This window comes from Perna viridis, chromosome 7, assembly GCF_037379345.1.
Source record: "Perna viridis isolate PV_CMFRI_1.1 ecotype Kerala chromosome 7, ASM3737934v1, whole genome shotgun sequence".
Classification (NCBI taxonomy): domain Eukaryota; kingdom Metazoa; phylum Mollusca; class Bivalvia; order Mytilida; family Mytilidae; genus Perna; species Perna viridis.
The window spans coordinates 3,783,979-3,809,160 of NC_142451.1; the positions used below are offsets into that span (position 1 = coordinate 3,783,979).

A 25,182-nucleotide genomic window follows, 5' to 3' on the forward strand; every position below is an offset into this window, starting at 1 on the left:
GACTCTACCTCTCTGTAGATGTGATTTAGACCAAGACCATACCTTTGTAAAGGAGATTTAGACCAAAACCCTTACTCTTGAAAGGTAAAAGTGATTAAGAACAAGACCATACCTTTCTGTAAAGGTGATTTTGACCAAGTACAGTGCATGTACTTTCCTGTAAAAGTGATTTAGACCAAGACCATACCTCTCTGTAAACATGATTTAGGCCAAAACTGAAACTCTTTGTAGATGTGAATTAGACCAAGTCCATACCTTTCTGTAAAGAAGATTTAGACCAAAACCCTTACACTCAAAAGGTAAAAGTGATTAAGACCAAGACCATACCTCTCTGTAAAGGTGATTTTGACTAAGACTGTACCTCTCTGTAAACATGATTTAGACCAAGACTACCTCTCTGTAGATGTGATTTAGACCAAGACCGTTCCTCTCTGTAAATGTGATTTAGACCAAGACTGTACCTCTTTGTAAAACTGATTAAATGCAACACAGAACTCTACATATACATGTAGTCTGTATTATTTTTCAAAGGGCATGTATTTATATCTGTTATTTACTTTCTTTCTCAGATCTACCGTCACTCAGAAATTTCTATTATGACCCTGTTAGACTGCACGTTGAAAGTATCAGATTTAAAGAGGAGTTTTTGCTGTTTGTAAATGATAATATTTATGCAATCAGGCACTTTGCCATTTCTATAGTTGTGTGTTAGAGAAGTAAGGGTTATTATGTCACTGTCAATTAACAGAGAGAAGAACCTTGCAAGCCAGCAGGAAATTAGCTTGAGGGTGTTCCTTACATATCTACTGTTTAAAACAATAGTCAGGCAAAGCAAATCTTTCATAGCATAGTCTGTGTATATTACTTTAGTGCAAGACAAAATCTGAACCAATAAAAAAACAAAATTCAAGGTGTTATGATTTTATACTAAGTAAAACAGTATTCTGATAGAGCAAAAAAACTAGCCTGAGATTAGCTCTTGGTGTACCTGTATACATGTACTAACAGGTAATATAGGAATGGAACTATTCATACAGAGGACACACACTAACAGGGAAATAAGGGAATACAGTAAGCCCGTTCCTGACATTTGTTATGTGTAATAAAATTTTCCATCAGACCACAACGTGAAAACAGATTAGTTTTATTTTAAAGACTTAGTTTGACACAAAATATGCCAGGTCACAAGAGCTTACATGAGCAACTGCCCAAATGGTGGCACATCATTCTACATGAAACATTATTTCTACATCAAGCTAACTGGTAGTCACTTTTTCTCTTACATTCCAAACTGTTTGGTCAATATGCAGTGTTTTCCAATTTTAAAGTCTTTGGGGTTTGGTATGACTTGGCTGGAGATGGAACCAGAAACTTCCTACACTCAATTATAGTGGTAAATTATGGAAAGTTGTTTATATCATGTATGTGAAATTCTTACCATGCCAAATTATGAAATGTATAAAACTTGTGAGATCTACATTGTAGCTGCTTTGTTGTACAGAATCATTGTGCAGTAACAATTTAAACCCAAAGAGGACTTTCGGTTCTTTTTGTAAGGATTGACATTTATATCCCTCTCAGTCAACAGCTCTTTTGCTTTTTGTAAGATACAGGATTAGTGATATGGTGCTTTTTTGGCAGAATATTAACAAATCTGTCATTGCCAGTACTGTTTGTTTGTAGAGTTGACTCTTGTTATTTACCCAATAGTCTGAATACATTGAGTTGCAAAAGTAAAGGTGTGTTTATTTTTTCTAGAACGTTTTTTTTTTACTTTCAGTGAATCACACCGAATAGTTACTTGATATAACAAGGACTTTGTTCTAATACTGGACTCATTCCTCCCTGAAAATGCAATACTTTTTGTACATACTAGGTTTGAAAATAAATTCCTCAGAGGCTTAACCAATTTTAGTTTTTTTCCTGAATTTCAAGTTCTCGTATACTGTGAATGGCAGCTGAATAGATTTAACTGTGTTCCATCCTACTCAATTTATAGACCTCACTCAAAATGGAGTAGACTTTGAATTCATGAATACTAACACTTTAGTCTTCTGTGCTAATAGAGCTAGCAGAAAATGACCCTATTGTCCTACTACCTGACAAATCAGGGTTGACTTATTTTTTTACATTATTTTGTTCAGCTGGGATTTTTTTCACTTCTACTACTATTGAAATTTTCAATGTTAATGGAGAGACTTCTAAGGTAACTTAAAAAAAATTTAAAGGTTCTTATATTTTTGTTCTACCAACTTACATGCAGGCCTTTCATTAAGAGGTGGTACCAGGTACTTTTTACCCTTCTAAACTACTGAAAGGTACCTCCAGAATTTTAAAATTTCATACATTTTTATTTAAAAAAATGATGAAAAAGTACCTCCTTCAAAACCAAAGATAACTGCTTTGCTATATAATAATGAAACCCCCTGTACATGTTTTTTTACTATGGTATTATATTTTCTAATAAGAAACTCTACATGTTATGATATACATGTATTTTGGAGACTGAAAATAACCCAGTAATTCACTGTTGACCTTTGACATTATATCTACCTTTTCACACAGTACTGAGGACTAATAGTTGTAGGCCATGCTATCCTTGATACATAACAGAGACTATACTTGTAGCCAAATATAAATGTCAACTTGCTTATTCATTGGGTTACCTTTTTATGTTTCTTAAATGTAAATGAGAGCATAAAAAAAGCAAAAAGACATATTTCTATATTTGTACATGAAAGATTTTATCATGTATTTATTATATTGACTTCATGTTGGTTTCTCTGATCAACTGACCAAGGAGTGTTGATATATTTACATGTCAAGAATTCTTTCACTGTTTCATAACTGAAAGTCAAACTACCAAAACTTATGAGTCAACACAATTATAAATTCCTTGTTCCTTGGGGTCCATCTTGAGATGTGAAGTTATGAGTCTTTATCATATCTCCTGTTGTGTCACCTTGAATATATTGTCAACAATGTTCATGTTGAAGTCAAATTGTACATGTTTTTCCAAATGTAAATCTGGTTGCATATGCTGTCTGTATGTATTAATATTTAACCAGGTGTTTGATGTTATGACTTCATCAAATGAAATTATAAGTCAATCAAGGTCAGATATTGCAGAAGGTGCATGTACATGCATTTTTATATAGTTATGATAGAAGTAAAAAAAAAATCATTGCTTGTGACTATTGTCTATATCATGTATGCTTAGGTAATTGACCTAGCAAATGGTTCGAGATCATTGGCCACCTATGTTAAAGGTATTTAACAGGGCAAAATTAAGTGAAGGTCATGAAATTTCACAACCTGAAATGTGGAAAGGGTTAGGATAAGCTCAAAATGCCTGTTCTAAATCCAATATAAATATGGGTTTGAACTTCGGACTCATCTAGCATTTTCAATTAACCAGTGTCTACCCTTGCATTTAATCTGAGACAGATTATCTTTGTGATGAGCTTAATGTGTGGATTAAAATGCCATTTTCTCTTCCAACATTGGCACTGTTACTGTAAATGTAATAAATATTGAAAATAAATTAATGAAAATATAAAGTCCAATGGGTAGACCTTTTATCTAGCACACTGAAATTACTGTATCTGTCAGATTTCAGCGTCAAATCTGCTTAAGTTCAAAAGTACTCATTTGGGAAATTATTTGGGGTTTAATACATACATGTATTGGTCAATGTTGGGTACCAATCTATGATACATGTAAGTCGGCTTATTTTGTATATAAGGGGTTTATGTGACTAACATTACACAGTTCAAAGACCTGATAGGATTTATCTTTTTAAAGTACATGTACTAATTTGTTATTTACCTGGGTCATTTACCTGTTTAACATACCTTTTTAAAAAATAAGATTTAAAATGCAACATATGTTGGAAGTGGTCAAATTTTGATAGATTAGCTTTCCTTTTATAGATTGTAGAATCCATGAATGAATTCATACTGTGAGAAATTCCAAATGGGATTAAGTTTGTACGTCAGTGGCTTAGCTGAAATGTAGAAAAAATTTACCTTACTGAAGCAGTGATTATCATTATTGTTATTTTAAATTTGTTCTTATTTTAGAATCTAACATGGTCATAGTTATTAGTTATGTCAACATACCACACTTATATGTAGATATGGTGTGTGTATCCTCAATACAAGTTATAATTTGTCTTTGATTAGTTTGATTCTATTATAATCCCATGGCGGGGAGTCCCTTTCTTACTAGATAAATTGGCATTTCGTACAAAATTCCTAATAGGGAGTACACTAATGTCAACACAAATTTTAATTTCTCCACACTCCACAGTGGAGATATTTTGAGTGGAGTCGGTGCCTCCACTCTCCACAGTAGAGTCACCATTTTCAGAAATTGTCTGTAATTAACTTCTGCCTGTACACCAAAGTATTTTTAATGGTTCTAGCAGTTTTATAACATCTAAGTAATTGACAGAAATAAATATTGAAAACTATTGAAATGGAGCAATTTTTTACTTTGGTAGAGTCACAGTGGAGGACACCAGTGACGCCACTGTGAAGAGTGGAGAAATTAAAATTTTGGATGACAGTAGTATACTTCCTTGCTTCTGTGGTCCTTTTTTGTTGCATGAATTGACATGCGAGTAATTGATTAGATGATTTGCTAAAAAGATATAATGTACTGAACCTGTACAATTTCGGAGTAGTTGATTTACTCATATGTTTTTCCTTTTCTGTTCCATATCTGATATGCTGTATGTCATTCCTGAAACCAGGATATTTTATATGTAAACTTGAGTATCTGTATATCAGACAGGAGGGATAAAGACAAACTTTTTGTCAAAAACCCACCAATTCCACATTTATTTCTTCAGACCATGTAACCAGTTGTAGGTTAACATTCTGTTGTACTTTTGAGATAAAATTTATTTAGATTGTACATAGAATTGGCCCTTTGTAAGAGTTACTGTTCTTGATTTGGTGGATATATGTCATGCATAGTAACTCTTCTACATTTGGGAGTATACTACATGTACAACAAAATCAATGAAAAAAATTAGAATCTCCAATATAAAAAGATTTTTGGGAGGTTTTTGGATAAACTGATTATATTTTCTGTGAAAAATACTTACCATAGAAATTGAATATTTATATAAAAAATTTTGCTTTTCCTAAAAATCTCTTGCATGAGGCAGTGTTAATAAAGAAGAATTCCCACATGAGCTGTCCCCAAAAGTTAACATGTATGATTCATGTAGAATGTATGGTTTTCTCTGAAATACAGATCTGTACACAACTTTAGTTACATAAAAATAACTGAACTAAGCTCTGTTTGGTGTTTTTTTTTCTGCACCATATATCACCTCTACCATTGGCTCTCAGTGTCCAAATTTGATATGGATAGGTACTTACATGTAAGTAGCACTCCAGCTAAGAATCATGCAAAATGTGATACATGGTTGGAAAGCCTACATATTTTTATTTTTGATAATTTGTTTAAAATACTTGGGTAAGCTGAAAATAACATGTAGATTATCATATAACTCCTGTTCATAAGATATGATTATGTAGACTGTACTGCAGAATGCAAAACTAAGGGAGACAAGTCTGAAAATGACTCGGAAAACATTGGATTATCAATGTGAATTATCTCCTTAGAGCAGATGGATTTGAATGAATGATTATACATTTCAACATATAGACCTATATGTATAAAGAAACTTAATATCAAAAATAGAAATATGTAGCCATTTTGAGGTGTATCACATATTACAGAATTTGCATTATTCTTACAAGGACTGCTACTTAATATTTTAGTGGTTTGGTTTGGTCTGATCCTGGTATCTTGATGTGATATAAACACCTCTGTAACTATGGAACCCCATGCATTGTTTACATTAAATGATTTATATGATTAAAACTTTTTTGCATACTAATTAGTACATTCTTTACCTTGAGTGTAAACTGTCTAGCTAACTAGACTAATGAATGAGGATTTCTTTTGGTGGCCATTTGTTTGATGTCAGACAGACATTAAACAACCTTTGTCGCCTCATGTCCTGAAATTGTTAACTTAAGTTTCTTTTGTTTGGAAATTTGTGTATGATGTAAGGTTACCTGAAATACACAGAGGTTGTAATTGTCAGGGGAGTTATGGTACTTTTAAAAAATTTAAACACATTGTATGTTTTATAATTTTTCCTTCCCTTTGGTGTTTATAAAAAAGACATTCTACATCCTGATTAAAAGCTGTTCTTTTTTTTTTTTAAATATTGTAACTGCTATGTTAAGTAAGGAACATGATGTAATCTAACAGAATTATTGAAATTACAGAGTAATAAGCTTTAATATGTCTGTTTCAGGTCAAACATCATCAACATCAGCTTGCCAAATAAAGCTCCACTTTCATAACTCTCCTGTATCAGCATTTTATGAACAGACTATCAATGGAACTGGATGTGTTACCAACCTTACAACAAAAGATAACCAAGAAGTACATGTTATTAATCTGAAGAAAACAGGACTAGCATATAGGAATGATATTGCAGAGGTCCATCTCTTTGTCAAGTCCAGAAATGATGATGAAGGTACTAATATACATGTATTATCTAGAATAATTGACAAGGTTATATGTGTATTATCTTAAAAATGCCTGACACTTGTAATTGCAATATTCAAAACACACTTTTAGCGGAAAAATTATCATGGCAGCTCTAGAAATATTCATCATTATCATTGAAAATTTTAGCACTTAAAATGGAGGGAACTTTTCGTAGCAGCTGTAGTTTTTCTATTTTTTTGCAAAAAGACCTGTAATATGAAAAAAAAAGCTATCAGAAGAATTTTTAAAACGATATCTTATACAATTCAACAAATACAATGTAATAATGAATTTAATACTGTATTTAAGTGAAATTATGTCATAAATTGAAAAAATGCAAATGTGGTAACCCCTCCTCAAAAGGGTGATGGGAGAGACTTCCACAAAATCAATGAAAGTTTAAGAATCTCTCACATAAAATTGTAAGATTCGTGGGAGGTTTTTGGTTAAAATTACTATTTTCTATGTCAAATACTTATAAAACTGAATATTTACATTAAAAATTTGCTTTTACATAAAAACAGTGTCAATGAGGGATAATCTTCCACATGAACTGTCCCTAAGGTTTACAGGTATGGAGACATTGTCAATGAGGGATAATCTCCCACATGAACTGTCCCAAAGGTTAACAGGTGTGGAGACAGTCAGTGAGGAAGAATCTCCCACATGAACTGTCCCAAAGGTTAAGAGGTATAGAGACAGTGTCAATGAGGAAGAATCTCCCACATGAACTGTTCCAAAGGTTAACATGTTTGAAGATGTTACAAAAACTTTCTGGTTTACAGTAACGATGATAATATTTATATCATAGCAAAGTACTTGCATTAAGTTCAGATTTATTGGTTAATGATTTTAATGAAGAAATGCATTCACACGAAAATTATAATGTTGAAGATAAGAAGACTTGTATTATGTGTGTAGAAATAACTAATTATTTAAAATAATGCTCATTTTTCAACACTATGAACCTCTTTTCATGGTAAGGAATATCAGACTTCCTAGCAACATGAAATTTTAAGATCTTGCAAGAAGAATATATAAAAAATAAACTTGCACTAATATGTTCATACTTTTTTTTATTCCTCATTGGATATTTATGTCATGGAGAATTTCCCTTTTTGAAAATTAATATACTAGGAACAATTTTGAATTAGATTGACCACCTTAGAACTACTGAGGCTTTATAACCAATAAAAAGTATGTGAAATTTAAGAGAGAAAAATGAAATTTCATGTGAATTTAAATTTGGTCAGTGGTACCTAACATTACTACAGAAAACTAGTGACATGAATTAACAGGATGTTATGATATAGTACTGGTATTCTCTGAGGCTAAATACATAGCCTGGTGCATAGAAGGAATTTCACATAACCGCACTCACTCACTGATCCAAATATATACACAATATATATCACTGGTAAATCGATTTCAAAACACTTCATTTATAATTTTCAAAGGTGAAAATAAGAGATTGACGTTATTCGTGTTGTATATGCATGACCATCTATCAACATCCAGCATAAATTGACATGCATAGTTAGTTGTCTGTAATATAAACATAGGTTTGATGTGGTTAAGTCTTCATGTGTACAAAATTTGTGGTTAATTAAGTTAAAACATGATGATAATTTGTAGGTTATAATTATCAACTTTTACCAATGTAATGTTTCCTATTTTATGTGATGAATTTTAGACTACTAAACTTTACTTACATAGTATTTTATCAAACCATAGTCATAAATTTGGTATTTTTGCTATAAGAAAATAAAATGATGAGGTCAGTTTTCACAAAATATAACACAACATTCACATTTCTAATGTAATTGTTTTAAATGAGTTGTCAGCTTTTATATTGTTATTATATTGTTCGTATTCACATGATAAATAAGTCATTATATGATATCACCATATTGTGCATCTGAGTGGGAGATTTGTGTTTAACTTGATGGAAAACAGTGTAAACTTAATCGGCAAATTAAGTATTACTTTTTATCAATGAAATTTTAACGCTGTTGGCAGAAGAAAACTTGTTGATGATCAATACATGTATTTAACTATTTATGGCAGTTTGTATGAACTTGCATTAGTTACTACTATGGTACTAGTACTTAGATGAACATGTCACAAAATCCCATATTTCTACATTGTGTCTTGAAAAGCCCTCTGTACATTCAGATGAAAACTATCCAAACTTAACCCTTTTGGAATAGATAAGTCGGGTTTTAAGGGAGTGGAGTGAGGCCTAGAAAAACCCTCTCTGTACATTCAGATGTCTGAAAACTGTCCAAACCTAACCCTTTTGGAATAGATAGTCAGGTCTTAAGGGAGGGGAGTAAGGGCTAGAAAAGCCCTCTGTACATTCAGATATCTAAAAACTGTCCAAACCTAACCCTTTTGGAATAGATAGTCAGGTCTTAAGGGAGGGGAATGAGGCTTAGAAAAGCCCTTTCTGTACATTCAGATGTCTGAAAACTGTCCAAACTTAACCCTTTTGGAATAGATAAGTCAGGTTTTGAGGGAGAGGAATGAGGCCTAGAAAAGCCATCTCTGTACATGCAGATGAAAACTGTCCAAACGTAACCCTTTTGGAATAGATACCAGTAAGTCAGGTTTTAAGGGAGGGGAGTGAGGCCTAGAAAAGCTCTCTCTGTACATTCAGATATCTGAGGTCTTGATGCACATGAAAACGACAAATTTTCCAAAAAAAAAAAAATAGATACCAACCCCCTGCACCCTCCCCATGAATCAGTCGCTGAAAAGATTCATTATAACTGGAATTAGTTAAAGTTGGTAGTTCACATACTTCAGGTACGCAGTGTTTATCAAATTACTAAAACAACAAATAAATTTTTGTTTGACACTGGCACACATTATTACTTGCATTTTGAAAATGAAAGCTAAGAAATTTAAGAGTTTAAGTAATGTTAATGAAATTGTACCACAAGATACCATATCACAACAAGAAAGGTTGGAATTGGTTGTGGAGGTTTGTGACTCGAACCATTGATAAATTAGGGTCTTACCACAAGTATATTCATGATGTCCTGACAATAACTCAACTGTAAGTGGATGGATCTCCTTGAAACAACGTGCCAAATCATAAACGGAATGCTGGGGTTTAGAAATGAAGGGTAAAAAAAAAGAGCCACTTTGATTCTGGAGAAATTCTTATTCTGTGTCTAATATTTTATTGCAATCAAAATTCAAGGCTGTATGAAGCTTGAATGACCTACCCCGAGCAGGTCCGGGTGTTAAAAGAATAGGCCTGCAGCAGCGCTAAGCTTGTCGTAAAAGGCGACTAAATAGTGCTCAGAACCCTAGCCGGGGGCTAGGGTGTTCTGCCCACAGAGCAACTGGGATGTGTGCCCCAGGTGGTGGAATGGGGTACCCCAGGCGTGTTACATGCTGGGGTTGTCAGGCTATAAGACAGAAAACCTGACCACAAACCATAGTGGTGCACCGTGTTGGGAAAGATGCCACGTTCCTCGCACGTTAAAGAACCCTACTGTGGTATTCTCCCAGAGTAGGAACCATAGGGCTCCGCCACAGGATTTTAAATTGCCCGACCATACCCACCTCTCCCTATTTCCAGTGGGAATCAAAATTTGTCGACCCCATTGTCCTTGTGTCCCATCCCTTTTTTATTTCATCATCATTTCATGTTCATTTTATCATCAATTTCATGTTCATCGTCTGAAAATAGGTGAAATATTGGTGCTCGAACAAACAAAACAAATTGAATGACCTTTATGTCTGTAGTTGCCTAAATTGTTCAAGGTTCAGTCTCTGCAGTTGTGTCATGCTGCAGCCTGTCAAGCACTTCTTCCCAAACCATTTGTTTCTTGAAAAAATGTTCACAGAACATTTGCTGAACAGACTGATGGTAGGTAGAACAAAACATCACAATGAACTGATAGGGTGAGATGTAATCTGTCATATGTTAAAATCTGTTCTATTTATTAGTAACCTCAGAGCTAATTGACATTATGTATCATTTGAAATTAACAACATATTTTTAATATCGTGACAATAGACTGAGATGGAAGTATCTTTAAGAACAAAAAGAAAAATCAGAAATTGACTGATGAATTAACTTATTATAAGTTGGAGTTGACTGTACATCATAACTTATTATAAGTTGGAGTTGGCTGTACATCGTAACTTATTACAAGTTGGAGTTGACTGTACATTGTAACTTATTATAAGTTGGAGTTGACTGTACATTGTAACTTATTATAAGTTGGAGTTGATATTGTATATACTATTCTGTTTTCACATGTTTTTTTTGCAGTGTTGTGGGAACCACTGATCATAGTGCTGAATTCTATTGGTCCTGTAAAATGGCGAGTAAGGACACAGTTGTTAGCTCCAGCCAGTAATAAACATATGTTTGTGGTGAGTAGACAGATCCTTTATTTGTAGTGGCTCTGAAACATGAATGGCTCAAAATTATTCTGTCGGAAATGACTTGTAATTTGGAAGAACTCGACAGGTGTTGAAGGCAGTTTCCATATACCTGAATCTGAATGCTTGTACATGTTTATATATACAACCTAACTCACCTCCCTTTTTATGTCAAATTGGAATGATTTCACTAAATAGAAAAGATAGTTGATTGATTGTTGGGGTTTAATGCCCTAGCAGCAATATTTCAGCTATATTCAGGCAAGATAGAAAAGGTAGAAGAAAAATGTAGTGCTAAAATAAAACAAACTATTTTGAGTACATGTACATATATTTTCATTTTTGTTACTGTTATGCCCCTGCTACTATAAGTTTGGTAGGCATCTGTTTTACATTCTCACATGATAACTCAAAAGCACTTGCACTAATCAAAATGAAAAGTAGTGAAAGTGTATATATCCATATTAGGAAGCACCCATTAATTTTTTGAAAAATTCCTATTTTTCATTTCAAAACACTAGTAGCAGCTTATGTGTGATACATCAGAATTTGGTGATACATGTAATATTTGATCCAAGCATTGTGAAACCAATATTTTCATCTATATGTATTCTTCTTCATTGAAAATCTACTTAACAGCATAGCAGCTCAGTGAAAAGTTGTATATTTGTTGCCTTGCCTAAGTGTCAGTAGACAAATATTTCATGTGTGAGGGCATTATCTGTGTCTCTCAGACACCCAGAAAATTTTAGGGTAGTCCTTCTATAAGTGTTTTAGTTGTGCCCATGTAGAATGTGAGGCATCACTTTGTCTAGTCTTTTGCTACTTGATAAGGGGAACAAGTGATATATCTAAGTACGCTATTTTAAAGAGGTGTTTGACGTCGATCTTCTATTACTAAACAACAAGTATGAGGAAACTATAAAACAAAATATACTTGACTTATAAGAAACAAACCTCCTTAACAGTTTATTAATATCTCTGTCTGCAATATGAAAGTTGTTTGTCAAAATTTAATTTCTAATTGTTTGGAGAATTTCAGTGTAGTGAATGAAGTCTTTCTTTCTTGTTGTTTACCTTATTAATGGTTCAGTGAAAAAATTAACCCCACTAATGGCGATTGTTTATGTTTGGCCATTTATAAGTCAGGTATGTTTTGTTTTCTGGTTCTCTCTGGAGCACAGCTTTAGCATTGAGTTTAGAACTATGATGTACAATTTGATTATAGCATCCTTAAGTATCAGGTTTTGTAGGAATCAGGCAGTGGGTGAAACATGGCATGAAAAACCCACCACTTTGAAAGTTTGGTTTGACTATTTGCACCATCAGAATCAAGGAAAAAATACAAGATTTTCCATATAATTTGAGTTATAATTTCATAGAAATGCACTGAAAATGAACATTTCAAGGGCAGACAACTCTGGCAAACCTCATTTTTCTAACATTCTGTTGAAAAATTTCTTAGCAAATCCAATGGTACACTGGTCAAATGATGGTCTTTATAAGTAGAGAAAGCATTCTTTTGTATTAGCGGATTGATGGGGTTTTGATATGCATGTTTCTTGCCTGATTATTATCAATACTTACACTTAAAATATGAAAGTTTTTTAGTTTCTATACTCTCTTTTTGCATATGCATGTATACAGATTTCTATCATTTAAAATTTAATAAGTATTTAATGTAGTAAAATTATGGAATTAAGGCAAGAAAAATAAAGTATTTAATACCATTACTGGACTACAATTCTCTCCAATTTACTTTTATTATAGAGTACTTTTGATTTTTTTCATTTTAAAGATTTCAAATGACAGAAAGATATTTAAAGTTCCCTTTAAGAAATCACATTTATTCAATTTGAAATAACTTCAGTTCATAGTAAATGGTGATTTACTTGATTTTAACATAATGGATATTTAATTTCTTTTACAACAATATTGTATTTTTAGGTTAATAGTAAGAATTTTAGAACTTAAAGGTCAATTGCTGATAAAATTTGCCCTCTAACCTTACATTCCTTTGGATTTGTAAATATTTATTTGAAAAAAGGTGGATTTTTCTGAACCATCCATTGTGTTTGAGATATTTCAATTAAGTATTTTCACATACTACCTGAGAAAGTTCTTCTTGGTGTGGTTTTTAATGGTTAAATGAGTTCTCTTTTTTAAGTGTTTAATGCTACTCCTAAAATTTATGACAAAGATTTAAACAGCTCCCTTTTTAAATAAATTTTGAATTAAAGTTCTGTGAACATCAAAAAGATATTTTGATAAAGTAATTTATAGATATTTTATACCTCCAAAAATAATAAGTGTTTCCTTAGTGTTGAGATGGGTGTTTTTCAGACATAATTTGATTAGGTTAAATTAGGTCTGAACTGGGAAATGGGTGGGTAATTCTTTTCTCATTAGATATTTTATTGTCTTTGAAGATGAAAAGAATCAGACGCAATCTTTGCAAATTTACAAAATCTCTTCCATGTTGGCTATGCAAACAACTGAAATGTAATCCAAGGATAGAGTTAATTTTTATATGAACCATTTTGTTCAGTCAAAGTTTGATCCATAATCGTAGAGGGATACATCTCTGCTGAGTAAGCTTTCCGGAGTCCCTATTGGATATCAAGAAATTTAATTACTCAGTGACAAAAAAAATTGCATGTAACTGAAAGCAATGTGACAGCAGTCCAACTTGGCAGTATACAGAATGAGTTGTATATGACATACATTAGTTTCCCTGTTATATACCATGGTCACTGGGAATCATATCCTTTTATAAACATGAACCAAAAGTCTAAGAACATACTAAACTTTCTGCCTTGAAAGTATTACAAAAATACAGTGGAGAAAATCTTGTTTTTCTTAGTATGATAAGAAGTTACTCATTACATGGTTTTGTTGTGGTGGAGATATTTTAGTTGTCTGTCTGTCTGTGTATCTGTTGGCATGTGATACAAATATCCAATGAAATTCTTGAGGGGACTATTATTATTATTTTTGATAAGTTGTTTTCTTGATGTAGAGATCTCTTCATTTTGTTATACATTTTTTTCACGTCTCTAATTTAGTCATGTGGCTTAAAAACCCATAAATAGGGAGTGTGGTAACATGTGCTTTAGTGTAGCTCTTTGTTATTATGATTTCTTCACTTTATTTTTAATTCAGTACAAAAGACCACATCACACCTAGCTGAAGACCAAGTGAGCTATTGCCATCTCTTGTCATCTGTTGTCATTAACAATGTTTCAATACTCTTCTCCTCTGATAATACTTGACCAATTAGAACTGAACTTTGCATGAATGTTCCTTGGGGTATTCTGCAAAGAATGGTTGTGGGGATTTTTGATCTGTTAAAAAACGTGGCTGCCATTACTAAAAATAGAACATAAGGGTCAGACAGAAGTTTTACGCTTATATCTCTAAAACTATTAGGTTTAGCCAAATTTTGACTAGGTTAAAGTGTTCAGCATGATAAAGTCTATCTGGTGTAGAATTTTTCGTTTTATTCTGTTGAGTCATGTTGGAGTAATTGCCCCTTTTCAACATTTTTTTGCCCTTTTTAATCGTTTTTTTCTTTCTTTTTGTTTTATTTGTTGGATGGCTTCTTGTTAGAGTTATTGCGATTTTGAAAACTATAATAGATAGAAAGAAACTTCCTTATTATTAGTCCTACCAAGGTCTTCTATGAGTCAAAATTGCTGGATAACTCCTTGTTAGAGTTATTGCCCTTGAAAGGCAAAAAATTAACCAGGTTGATGATTCAGGTTCCTGGCAGCCTCTTATTTTTTTTCTATTTTTGGCATAATATTTCTTTTGACATTGCCAAGGTTTTGTTCCCTTTTCAGATTTCTACATTCTTGATGCATTGTTGATTACATGTTTATTACATATATTGTGTCATGGTATCCTGATTGACATTCATTGTTTATACTTGTAAATGATTGGAATCTGCAGAAAAATAATTGTGATACATGTCTTTTTTGTTTTGATTGCTGTTTTGGACACTTTATTTTTGGTTTTTTTTACACAGCAAGATAATAGGATAGCAAAGTTTCCAGGTGAATTCTGATTTTCATCCTCTAATCAAAAGTTTCCCATCATTTACTCCCCAGGCATCTGTAGTAATTTGAGTAAATTTGTTTTTTAAACTCCATATCAGAAAAAAATTATTAATTTAAATCAATAAATGTAGACTGTAGAAGTTTTGTATATTTTCTTGTATGTATCTTTCACTATATGGGATTTTAATTTTTGCAATAAAAACATAATTCCTTATGGCGTGATAATGAAAATTCCATGTGTGTTGAAAGAGTTGTTTTCATCTCTCTTTTTTTTTGCAACCATGAAGGCATGACAGAATTTTCTGATTTTACTGTAATGAAAGGTCTCGGAATACGTGATGTAAGACCAGTAGCATATTTCCATATCATATAGCAAAGGTCACTCTAAATAATTGAGCCCTGTTAGTTTACATAAATTAGCCTGAAAACCGATTTCTAATGGAAACAGATTTTCATGTTTGCAAGGAATAATGAATAATTGACTGTTTATGGGATGTAATCCACAATTTTTTCTTCTATCGTTAAATCGATAATATTTTAATTTCTTCTGGATTGCTCCTCTCCTGTAAAGAAGCTTCTACACTATTGAATTATAAAAATAGTCCATTATGACAATTCATATATGATTTAATTTTTCCAGAAGGAAAAAAGAAATTGATTAATGAGTTAAAAGGAAGTAACAAAAAGTGCTTTGAGAGTTATAAAAAATCTTCTAACTATACATTGACATTAGGAGGTCGTGGTTATAAACAAATGGCTTTTTATGGCAATTCTAGGATTGCCGTTGGTTATATTTTACATTAGATGAAACATTGAAGATTTAAGGTCAATTTTATGGAGCTCAGAGAAGCATATATAGTCATGTCAGTGTCTCTTGGGATGTTTATAGGTATTTTGACTTTATGGGAAAAAAAGCTTTTCCTGACATTTAGTCTCTGTTAAAGTCTAAAGTATATTAGATAAAATTAAATTGGGTCTTTAACTTAGTTCAATATGGCGATTTTAGAATTGTACAAGTCTGCGAATGTAAAGTTATGTGCTATTTATCAAATATTCATATTTCTAATTTAAATCTATTTTTAAAAGGAGTAATCATTTTAATGGGGGAGCAGTGTATCTATCTTAGGTAAATTTTCTGAAAGCTACATGTAAAATGAAAACCTGGCCTATCATGTTGAAATTTTCTTACAATCCTTGAGTTTTACTCAAATTTTCAATTTCAGGTGATTTTATTGGTGTTAATTTGAGTTGAGGAAGGATTAAAGGAAAATCTCAATTTGAAATTTTTTTTATGAAACTGGACTTTGGCTTTAAGATGCCAGGATTCAAGGTAGAGTAAGTCTTGATTAATGATGTAAAAGTGTATGGACTAACTCTATATATAATCAGTTACACTGTTCTATTCTTCTCTCTATTCATTTACTTGTCCTCTGAATTTCTTGGCCAAAGTGAAACACTGGATTATTACATGTAAATTTTCTATTTCATACTTTTTCAGTGAAGTCATTCCCTCAGATAAAAACTTAAATCTTTGTTTTCTATTTCTATCTACAATTGGCACTTCATTGTGTGAGCATGTTTATCCTGACATTCAGACAATAATTCAGTTCTTACTTTAACACATGTGCCAAGAATGTCAAGTTTGGAAGATTTGTGGGCATAGGGTGTTGATAGCAATTCTGCTTTAATGCGAGGAATTCTATTCTTTCTTCCGTATCTTAAATCAAGATCTCTGTTTTTCATACCTTAAATCATTTGTTATAACAATAATATTCTGAAACAGTTGTTTCCTGAGTTTTTAAATTTCAGACGTTTTGTTTGTTGTTAGTACAAAGGGAATGTTAAATAGTATAATTGTCCTTAGATTTTACCCAGTATCTGATTCATGGTGTATGTGTACCTACCTAACTGTCAGAATAGAATGTTAAAGAGCAAAATCTCATCTACTCAGATGCTGTAAAAATACAGAAAAAATAACAAATATATGCATTTTCCTGTAGTCAATTGGTTATTACTGAATTCCATTTTTTTTTTTAAAGTTACGGATAAGCACTGTTTGCATGTATATGCAAGATTGGTTTAAAAAGGTGAATGATTCCAACTTGAAATATAAGAATATATTTATAATTCCATAACAGACTACTAATAGAGCATAATTCTAATGAATATCTCTTTATTTTTATCTACCTCTACATAAACAGGAAATTATACTGTTAAGTATCACCTTGGAAGCTATTACTGTATCATTTATGTATTCTTCATGATCAATGAATTAAAATTCCATTATTTGATAGCACTGACCACAGAGGTGAAATTAGGTCTCTGACCTTGTGTTCTAGGAACTATTGATGCAAACTGGTGGTTGTTATTACAATGTATATGTTTGTATGTCATGAATTTCTCAATTCCCCCTCTAAAATTCTTGTTCAATGTTTTGTGATACCCTACTTGACGGATTTGCATATAGTCTACTACATTTTGAGTACTGAAATATAAACCTTAACTAAATGATAATTAAAAAAATAAGATTGGGTAGTTCGTCAAATGCCTTTCCATATGTTCATCTAACCAGTTCAAAAGAATCATTTGATTATCAACTGCTTTCCTAATATGGTGTGGAATTCAATATGCATGGAAGTTGTAGAATTCAATATGCATGGAAGTTTTTCACCCCTTGATATGAATCACTTCTTCATTCTTTATGGTAAAGCGTAAATTCTGGCATAAATTTTAAGATTTTAAGCAAAGATATTATTTATCTTCTGCTGTGTGACAATAATCTTGTCCACCCCTGACTTAGAGTTGTCTGTGATTGGTTGATTGTAGTTTTACCTTCCATGGAATGTATTTCATGCATCTCAGGGCAAAAAAAAAAACAAAAACATTGGGTCATTCAAACAGGCCTTACTAGATTACTAGTCCAACACACTGAGTAGGATTTTTATGGTGTTAGCTCATAGAAGCCTGTCGTTAGGCATGTCCCCAACTCTTGACTCCAAACCAACCAGTTGTCATTCAAATCCTATATGCTTTATGTTGAAAAGCAATGACTTCAAACTTTAAAGTTTTTGCTGTTTTTACCAGTATTAAATCTTGACATCCCACATTAAAGAGAGCATGTTTCTATGAAACCATTGAGCCAATCCCTGACGAAAACAAAAAAACTTCTGGGTTCACCTCTTGAAAACTTTTTTTTGATGTTAGAAATGCCTGTTCCATCTTCTGATAGTCTGAAATAATTTTTTCTATGTTAGAAATGCCTGTTCCATCACCTGATAGTCAGAAATCATTTTTTCTATGTTAGAAATGCCTGTTCCATCTCCTGATAGTCTGAAATCATTTTTTCTGTGGTTACCTAATAATGACATTATCAAGGAAATATGAAGACAATAATCATGAGAACTGGGAGAAATACAAAGGTTGACATATGTGAATGTAAATTTTATTTTTCATGGAACTAGGTATGAAAAAAGATTTTTTTTATGAAAATTGTATGCTTGACAAATTATTAGTTATCTATTTATTCATGTTAAGCCCATGAAAACATTTGGCTTTTTCTAATCAACAGTTTTATTTATCTGTATATTTTTCATTACACAAACCAAATTTAATAAGGGTTATTGATCACTCTTGCTAAACATTTTTTTCAGTCAATAAATACTAAAATTATATTCCATTCAGTGGTCAAACTCCATGCATGTTTAGTCTGTAAAAAATCTAGTATCAAAGGTCAAGGTCACAGTTTAAAATGCTGCCAGCAGCATGTTTGAAATTGTCAAATGTTTTCAACTTGCAGAACATCATATTCTCATGACTTGACATTACCTCAAGTAATTTGCTTCAGCTCTAAACCCTACAATCAGAAAAGACATTTGAAAAGTCTTTCATTTGATTGTGACCACCAAGGAAAGAATGATTGTACCTAAAGTTTATTTTGCCTGATTGTTTAAAACAACTGCAGTTTACCAGTTGATTGCATTGCTGATTGATAGATGAGAGATAGTTTTATAAATGATCTAAGCTTATCTAGGATGATGTAGGGCAAATCAAATGTTTCTTGGTGATCTACTGATGATTTTTTGGTTTATATTTATACACTGTCTCCATTTTTTTAGAAAGAAAAACAAAGTAGACATGAAATCTCCATGGTGCTACAAAAATTAAAATAGCTCATAAGAACTTATTTATGCCAATCCCAACCAAACTGAACAGTAATTATAGGTTCTGTACTCAACAAGTGTTTAATTGCCATATTTAGAAATAATTTATAAAAAGAGGATTATTCAGAAGACATTGCTTTCATATTGAATGGTAGTACAAAGCTAATAAATATAAATAAATGATCATTATATACCATTATCATATTGTATATAGGATGGAATGTCATTGTACTGATGTAGAACTTTCATCATTACATTGTGGAGGGTGTAATGTCATTGTACTGACCTAGACTTTCATCATTACATTGTGGAGGGTGTAATGTCATTGTACTGATCTAGAACTTTCAAGTAGGTCAATGAGTGCCAAAGCTACATCAGTTTTCAAAGACCCTGATGTAGCAAAAACTTTGTCTACTATGCATGACAAATATGTTGTCATACCAGCAGACAAAGCTCAAAATAACATTGTTTTTGTCTGCAAAACGTTTCACATCAAATGTTAATTATCAGAGGTAGACCTAGAAAATAATAGCAGTGATAAGACCTATACTGTTACCACACTCTCCAAAGAAAAGATTGTGGAAAACCATAAATCTGTGCTATCCTCATTTGGTCTCTACCAAGGACGATGATTGTGATTTACTGTCTATGTACTGGATTCCTAAATTCCATAAGAATCCATACAAACAACATTTCATAGCTGGATCTAATCGACAACATATTTGTCCAGTGTGGTGGACATGTTTTTCAACAAACGGTCGGCATTCCAATGGAAACAAATTGTGCTCCTTTACTTGCTGACCTATTCCTTCACTCTTATGAGGTTGACTTTATAGCTGATTTGATCCAAAAGAAAGAATATCGTTTGGCTAGATCCTTTAATCTCAGTTTCCGCTATATAGAGGACGTATTATTGTTAAACAATCCTAATTTCTGGGATTTGATACATGGCATCTACCCCAAAGAACTTGAGATAAAGTTACTACAGACAATGTAAGGTCAGCCTCATATCTTGACCTACACTTAGAAATCGATGGTAAAGGAAAACTATTGACCAAACTTTACCACAAACGTGATGACTTTTCATTCAGAATTGTCAACTTTCCTTTCATCTGTGGCTACATCCCTTCAGCTCCTGCGTATGGAGTGTTCATATCACAACTCATACGTTATGCCAGAGCTTGCCGAATCTACGCAGACTTTTTGTATCATGCTAGATCTCTAACAAATAGGCTTCTGGAACAGGATTATGTTGCTACAACATTGAAGTCATCACTACAGAAGTTTTATGGTCGTCATCATGAACTTGTGGATCGTTATGGTGTATCCATCTGCACCATGAAAACTGATTTATTCAACAGGTCATAGTTTTCCTTTCTTCGTTTGTCTACCCTGGACTTGACTTTTTATGAGCAACTCAGCAGTTGTTTCTAGAAAAGCAGAGGACGCTTACCCTACTGGTGCACCTGGACCAAGCTCCCAGTTTTTAGTGGAGTCTGAGTTGCTCATTTGCTTTTGTTACTTTGTATGTATGATTTTAGTCACTTTATGTTCTTTGTTGTGTATGTCTGTTTTCCATGTCTGGTCTTTGTCCTTGGATTGCATTCTTTTGATTACCGCTATAACCTTGGTTCCCTTGATTACTCTTTCATCATTACACTGTACAGGGTGGAATGTCATTTAACTGACCTAGAACTTACATCATTACATTGTACAGGGTGGAATGTCATTTATCTGACCTTGAACTTACATCATTACATCGTGCAGGTTGGAGTATCATTGTACTGATCTAGAACTTTCATCATTACATTGTGCTGATTGGAATGTCATTAAATTGACCTAGACTTTCATCATTACATTGTACAGGGTGGAATGTCATTTATCTGACCTTGAACTTACATCATTACATTGTGCAGGTTGGAGTATCATTGTACTGATCTAGAACTTTCATCATTACATTGTGCTGATTGGAATGTCATTTAACTGACCTAGACTTTCATCATTACATTGTACAGGGTGGAATGTCGCTGTACTCACCTAGAACTTTCATTATTACACTTTGCAGGATGGAATGTTGTTGCACTGACCTAAAACTTACATCATTACATTGTACAGGGTGGAATGTCATTTAACTGACCTAGATCTTCGATCAATACACTCTGCAGGGTGAAATGTTGCTGTACTGACCTAGAACTTTCATCATTAGATTGCATAGAGTAGAGTGTCATTGTGCTGACTACAGGTTTGAATGTCATTGGACTGACCTAGTACTACTGTCATCACATTGTACAGGTTGGAATGTCATTGGACTGATATAGAAATTCCATCACCACATTGTTCATGATTGATTGTTATTGTAATGACAGAACTTCCATCACCACACTGTTCATTTTAAATGTCATTGTAATGACAAAGAACTTCCATCACCACATTGTTCATGATTAAATGTCATTGTTTGACATAGAACTTCCATCACCACATAGTTTATGATCAAATATCATTGTATTGACATAAATCTTCCATTCCCACATTGATCATGATTGTATTTCAATGTATTTACATAAAACTTCCTTCACCACACTGTTCATGATCCAATGTCATTGTATTGACATAGAACTTCCTTCACCACACTGTTCATGATCCAATGTCAATATATTGACATAGAACTTCCTTCACCACACTGTTCATGATCCAATGTCATTGTATTGACATAGAACTTTCTTCACCACACTGTTCACGATCCAATGTCAATGTATTAACATACTGTGAAATTACTCTGATTCCTGGATACCAGTTTTCTTGGATTAGGGAGGATACACATGTTTGTGGATTTTTAAATTAGTGGTTTTGTGGTTTTCAATTGACACATCAATGGGAATCTCTTTTTTGTTGGGAACTAAATTTTGTGGTTTGGCTCACCCATGAAAACCATGAAAATTGGTACCCCACAAACTTTCACAGTAGAACTTCCATCACCACATTGTTTATAATAGAATGTCATTTTACTGACTTATAACATGATTTAATATTGTTCTTTAATTGATATCTAGAATCTAATGGATGATAAGAAAAAAATTCCTAATTTTTTGTCTACATAGTTGAAGTGTACTTCCCAGGACTAAATATAACACAGAAATACAGACATAACTTGGCCCTCAAGACTTTTTTCCAAATTAAAGGACAGTGCCCATAGTGTGTTCTATAGTTCTCATACTAGATCAGTGAAAAATTAAGGAGATGCAAGGTGCTATTTTGGTCAGGATATTTATAATAATACTGTTGATTTAATGATTGATTTTGTCACCGAGGATAGGATTTGTTTATTCATTCTCTGAAGTAGGGCTTAAATAGACATATGTAGTATACCAGTGAACTTTAGAAATTGGTACCAATTGTGTGTAATGGAGATTTATATTGAATGATTGTATATTCTCATGCAAAGGTATTTGCTACACAATGTTATTTTCAACAAATTCCTAGCTTATTTAACCATGTTTGAATGTGGTGTTTTGGTTCAGAGGTTTCCTAAAGGTTACTTCTGTCAACTATTACTAGGTTATTTTTGATGACTGCTGAGGGAAATTATTTTTGTGTTTACCAAATTACACAAAAGGTTCCATTCCACTCAATTAAAGAATCGTTATAAAAAGTAAGGTTTTATAGTGCAAACCTTCTTGTTTTATAGTGTTATTTTGGATCAATGGTTGTGAAAATTGCAGGGAGTATCAGACTATAAAAAGAATTCCTGTCAAGAGTGTTATTGTTATTATTGTCAAAAATTTAAGTAGTCTCGATAATTGTAAAATTTTAGTTGAAGCCTTTCATTTAAATATTTTAAATTACCCCAGTTCTATACTGTTTCCCTATAATTTAGGATTAAATATATGATACAAATTTTAATAGTAAATCAAAAAGAAGTGAGTTTGAAGGAAAGTTTCAATAGTTATGAATGAATGATAGCTTAAGGCAGTTAAAAAAAAGGAGGTAATTGTATTAAGTACATCTGTCAAACAGGATCATTAAAAAAAGACCACCCTGAATGTTGCATGATGATTAAGGTTAGGAAGCAAAGGTATTTTTAGTTTCTATACAGGCTCAATTTAATGGGTTAAATTGAATTATTCTTATTGGGGCTATCAAAAATAAAGATGTGATCACCTGAATATAGCTGAAATATTGCTACTTGGGTGTTATACCCCAACAATCAATCATTCAATCTTGTTTCTTTCTTTTTTCTGGTCCTTGATCTGTCTTTTGCGAGTTTCCTCAACTGTAACTGTTAAGATCCCGGCACAGTTAGACCCATAATAGCAGGATTGATGGTTAGAAGCATAACCTTTTTCAATATATGGTCTTTATAGCATATGCTTAGACAGAAATTCATTTAAAATTATTTAAGCTGTTTCAGATTATTAACATTTTATTTCTTGCACATTTACATTCCTGAAACATATGTCTTTCTTGCACATTTACATTCCTGAAACATATGTCTTTCTTGCACATTTACATTCCTGAAACATATGTCTTTCTTGCACATTTACATTCCTGAAACATATGTCTTAACAAACACAATACAAAACTAAACAGCTTTAAACCAGTGACTTCCTATTGTTAACACAATGTATCATGAAAATTATTTATTGGTGTACAATTGTTTTAATCAGTGCAAAAATCCTGTGATCTACCAGTAGTGTTTCAAGACCTTGTTGACAGTTCTGAAAGGCTAGAAGCAGAAAACCCCTGTAAAAAATCAACTCCTTGAAATATGTATAAAACAGCTAATCATTTTAGTGGTTGGCCTAGTGGACTATGTAGATTAGAGTTCTTAATCTATTGCAAAGGAGTCCAAATTTACTTTTTCCAAGACCTTTTCCAAGTTTCAAATTAATTGGTCCACTTGGTTGAAATAAAAAAGTCTTCAAAGTGTCAGTGAACAGTGTTGGAACGTTATCAAACTAGGTTAACATAATTTGAAAGGTCATAGCATAGGCCAGAATTAAAGGTCATGGACCTTGGACCATCATTAATTAGAACCCCTGATTGTATTTTAGCCCTTAATGATTGACAAAATGTTAGGGTGTTACTTCTACTATGTAACCTCATCACTGCTACAATGCTTAGGTATAAATACAGAATATATGCATGATGTCATAACAACCCCCCTTTTGTCTCTAAAGTGAAGACTAGTGGTTATGGGATTAAATGATATTTTTCAACTTGATGTGAGTTGAAAGATATATCAATTTTACACTTCAAAATATGTCTAGTAGGGGCTAGGGTAAAAAAAAGGTACAATTAGAAATTGTAAACAAGCTATGGAAATGGCCAAAATTATGTTAGATAACTTGGCTTATGAACCTCAAAGAGTAATACAGAAAACTTCATGATTTCTGAAGGTTTATTCACAAAGGGCAGAACTTAAAAACATGGGTTTGCATTAAAAGCCATGAGAGTTTTTTTTTAACTGACAGAAGTGGGTACAAATATTTTAAACATGATTAGTTAGTGTGATAGTGAAGATTGATAGAAATCTAATATTGTATGGAGTTCTATGTTTCATTGCAGTTGTGAATGATGTGAACATCTATATATCTAACACTCTGTCCATATAGAAATCTCTGTGGGTTTCATTTCCTCTTTTATTCTTACTGAAAGTGCTTGCTCCTTCATTTGTGTTATGAATTTTTTTTTTTTGCTCACATGGCCATTTAGGCTTTTTCTCATCACTTGTCGTCTGTCCTTGTGGTTGTTGTCTGTCATTAGCTTTTTTTAAAAAATCTTCTTCTCTGAAACTACTCATTGGCTTATTACCAAACTTGGTCATCAGCATCCTTAGGATATCTACTTTGAAAATTATGTTGATTATATAGATCAAGCTTAAACATGGTTGCTATTGATATTTTTAGACCTCAGGAGTCAAGTCACCAATTTCCACAAATATCTCAAAAACTTTCAGATATTTGAAAATAAATATGACA

General features: G+C 32.6%; 1 protein-coding gene across 5 annotated transcripts in view; it reads left to right on the forward strand.

Annotated features, from left to right (window-relative positions):
- Nucleotides 1-25,182, forward strand: part of LOC148611006 (transforming growth factor beta receptor type 3-like) — a 76,052-nt gene that overhangs the window by 7,017 nt on the left and 43,853 nt on the right. For all 5 annotated transcript variants that reach the window (XM_088591033.1, XM_088591036.1, XM_088591035.1 and 2 more), the window contains exons 3-4: nucleotides 6,344-6,568; nucleotides 10,874-10,977. In XM_088591033.1, the coding sequence (XP_088447159.1) occupies nucleotides 6,344-6,568; nucleotides 10,874-10,977 (329 nt within the window). The remainder of the gene's footprint in view (nucleotides 1-6,343; nucleotides 6,569-10,873; nucleotides 10,978-25,182) is intronic.